We start from the raw sequence: 3,154 nt of genomic DNA on the forward strand, positions 1-3,154 counted from the left end.
TATATATATAGTAGAGGTAGGGGTCCTCGCTTTATCTCTCCATCAGTTTTGGGGTCCCAGATTGAAATGAGACAGTAATTTCTGGTTTGATCTTCTGCTTAAGCAGCTGTAAAAGATCAACAACAATCATTCGTTAGTCCAATTTGTCTAAACATGACTCGGCACCTTTGCCTGAAGTTTTGATACATTTTTATTTTATTTTTTCTAGTTGATTAGAATCACACAGAAATTGTGTTTATTTCTTTATATTGCATTCTTTGAAGCTCTGCTCGAATTCAGATTTGACCACATTTGTACTACATCCTCACATTTGTGCTACATCCTCAGGATTATGATTGAAACGTAAAACAAGTATAAGCTTTTTTGTACATTTGAAGTTGTGATACTGTATATTGCTCCACATTTCTTTTTTAGTTTTATGTCATTTTTTGTCTCACAGGACAGAACAAGACAAAGCCTCTCCCAGTCCTTTCCTCAACATCAGGAACTACGGATGGGTTGAATTCAGAAACGATCAGGTGGTGATCAGCTCTTGCAAGATGCGTGTTTACAAATTCCCCTTCGATATTCAGAGCTGCAACATCTCTTTCAAATCAATCATGCACTCTGGTGAGCCCTAAAACCTCAGCTATATGTGGCTAACATGCCCAGACATACAAAATGTTTCTTGTTTACCTGCTTAGAAAAGACACAGTTGCCTTTGTTTTCCTCCTCAGATGAAGAAATAAAGTTATTCTACTATAAGAACAACACAGAGATCACAAAGTGGTCTCGGGAAACGCTGCAGACACAGTATGAGTGGCTRTTTGTCAGCATGACAGTCACAAGCAAAACTGTCAAACATTTTGGCTTCAACCAGACAATGATTGTTTATACCGTGAGTGTTTGTGTTCTCTTTCATAAGTGGCAAATATTGAATTAAAGGGGACATATATCACGCAAAATCCACTTTTTTAGCTGTTAAATGCATTTTGCTGTGCAATTGGAGTCTATGAGTGCAGAACAGTTGAAGCGCCTTAAAGGAACAGGATCAAAACCAGCTGCTWTGAGACACACAGGCTGGTAAAGTTGGTGAAGAGGAAGGAATGAGTTTCACTATATAGACCCCAACTGAATGATTTAAATGTGAAAAGGAAGAATTTAAAAGCTTGATATGTCCACTTTAACATTACACTATTACCCTTCACTGGTGGACATCTGGCCTGAATTCTTCCTTATTGTAACTCCACAAGCCCCTTATTCTCCCCTTTTCTGAGGTTTGTCTCAGATCAACTCATTTTGAGGCTCTTTTTAAATCCAAATGAGTCATTTCACGCCCCGCCCCCCTCCAGCTTCCAGACCGGTTCGTTGCAGTTTTATAGATAGCTATATGACTATCTAGCAGTGCAGAAACATTTTATTTACAATTTATTTAAAAGATGTCAACAGATTTGTCCATCTAGCCTTACTTGTTGGAGCCAGAGTCTGACCCTGAGCCAGAAGAGAATGAAGACCACCAAAATGTAGTTTGTTAAGTCCAGACCAGAAAATAGAGAAAACTGAATGGGTTGAAAAACATGAACCAAACAAGATATAAATATATCTACACAGCAACAGGAGAGACACTCACATTTTCTGCAATCCTAGAGACTCCAAGTACACAAATGTATTTACTGACTAAAAAAGTAGATTTTGCATGATCTGTCTTCTTTAAGTGCATTGTCTGTCAACACAAATACAATCAAGTAAAATCTGACCAACTATTTTGCAGGTAAACATGCAGAGAAGGTCTGTCCTGTACATCGCCAACTTCCTGCTGCCCGTCCTTTTCTTCCTGTGTCTGGACTTCGCCTCCCTCCTGATGTCAGACACCGGCGGCGAGAAGATTGGCTTCAAAATCACCGTGCTGCTCGCTGTCACAGTGATGCAGCTAATTCTCAACGACATTCTTCCCAGTTCCTCAGACAAGATTCCACTGATAGGTAATGTTTTTGTTACCCATCATTCAGGAGCAGGAAATACTCATGTTAATTTGTTTTCCCCTCCTCAGCGGTTTACTGTATGGGGGTTTTTGGTCTTATGCTGCTCAGCCTCTTGGAGACCATTTTGGTGATACATCTCATTGATAAAGATGCATCCCAGGATGAGGAGACAACCATGAACCCAAACCTGAATGAGGGTCAAGAGAGCCAACAGAACAACTTCTGCAACAGTTTTTTCRGTGAGACTGTTTACAATTTCTTCTAAAGCTAAACCTCAGCTTCCATTTTCACTGTGGTTTGCTCATTTAATATTAAACACACTTCATTTGGATTGAAATACTCAGACACTGATGGGGTTTGTTGCTTCAGGGTTAAAGAAGCTGAATCTCTGTGCATCCACCAATCACAGAGCTACTGTTGAAACACTTCCTGTCTGCAAAGAGGTGAGAAATGTTTCAAAGTAGCAGTTTGCAGTGTCACATTTTTTAAATGAGAATATGACTATAACCTGTTTTCTAAACTCACATCTGCAGGTCAGTAGCAGCCAACACAATGACGTGTCTCTTACACTAGAAAAGCTCTCAGATGAGCTTGGAGAGATTAAGAAAACACTCACTTTCCTCAGCAGCGGAAATGAGAATGAGAAACCTGGATACTGGACCCGAGTGGCTCAGCGAATCAACAAGGGTTTTACAGTTTTTTATGTCATAGCAACCATTCTGTTTTTATTGATAATCTTTATAATGTGGTATTCTGCAGACGAATAAAAATGAAAGCGTTTATTTTAAACATCTTTTCAATTTTTTAAAAATTGTTTATTTGTGCAGTCCCTCATTATTATTGCGTGGTGAAAGGGTTTTAAATATGAATTTATTTCATAAGGGACAGTACATAGTAATCAAAATGAGTTCAGTAAAACAGCCGTGTAAATGTGTCAGATTTAGCCAAGAGCGATAATTTTTATCTGCAGTCCCCTGGCAGGTTGATAGTGAAAAATAATACAAACAAACAAACAAATGAACAAATAAAAAATTGTCATACATGGAAGAACACACAAGACATATAATTTGCAACAAATAAGAAATGGTTTTGCATGTAAATAAACTATCATCTGCATATAACTGACATGTGACATCAGAGAAACATGCATCTGACTATGGAGGGCCAAAACTGTCAAAATTAAAAATAAAAGC

General features: G+C 38.3%; 1 protein-coding gene across 1 annotated transcript in view; it reads left to right on the forward strand.

Moving 5' to 3' along the window:
• Positions 1 to 3,154, forward strand: part of LOC106516548 (5-hydroxytryptamine receptor 3A) — a 12,893-nt gene extending 9,739 nt beyond the window's left edge. The window contains exons 5-10 of the mRNA XM_014006958.1: positions 440 to 609; positions 717 to 877; positions 1,751 to 1,961; positions 2,030 to 2,200; positions 2,331 to 2,404; positions 2,495 to 3,154. Coding sequence (XP_013862412.1) covers positions 440 to 609; positions 717 to 877; positions 1,751 to 1,961; positions 2,030 to 2,200; positions 2,331 to 2,404; positions 2,495 to 2,728 — 1,021 coding nt within the window. The 3' untranslated portion in view covers positions 2,729 to 3,154. The remainder of the gene's footprint in view (positions 1 to 439; positions 610 to 716; positions 878 to 1,750; positions 1,962 to 2,029; positions 2,201 to 2,330; positions 2,405 to 2,494) is intronic.

Source organism: Austrofundulus limnaeus, unplaced genomic scaffold (genome assembly GCF_001266775.1).
Source record: "Austrofundulus limnaeus strain Quisiro unplaced genomic scaffold, Austrofundulus_limnaeus-1.0 Scaffold39, whole genome shotgun sequence".
In the NCBI taxonomy this organism is placed as follows: Eukaryota; Metazoa; Chordata; class Actinopteri; order Cyprinodontiformes; family Rivulidae; genus Austrofundulus; species Austrofundulus limnaeus.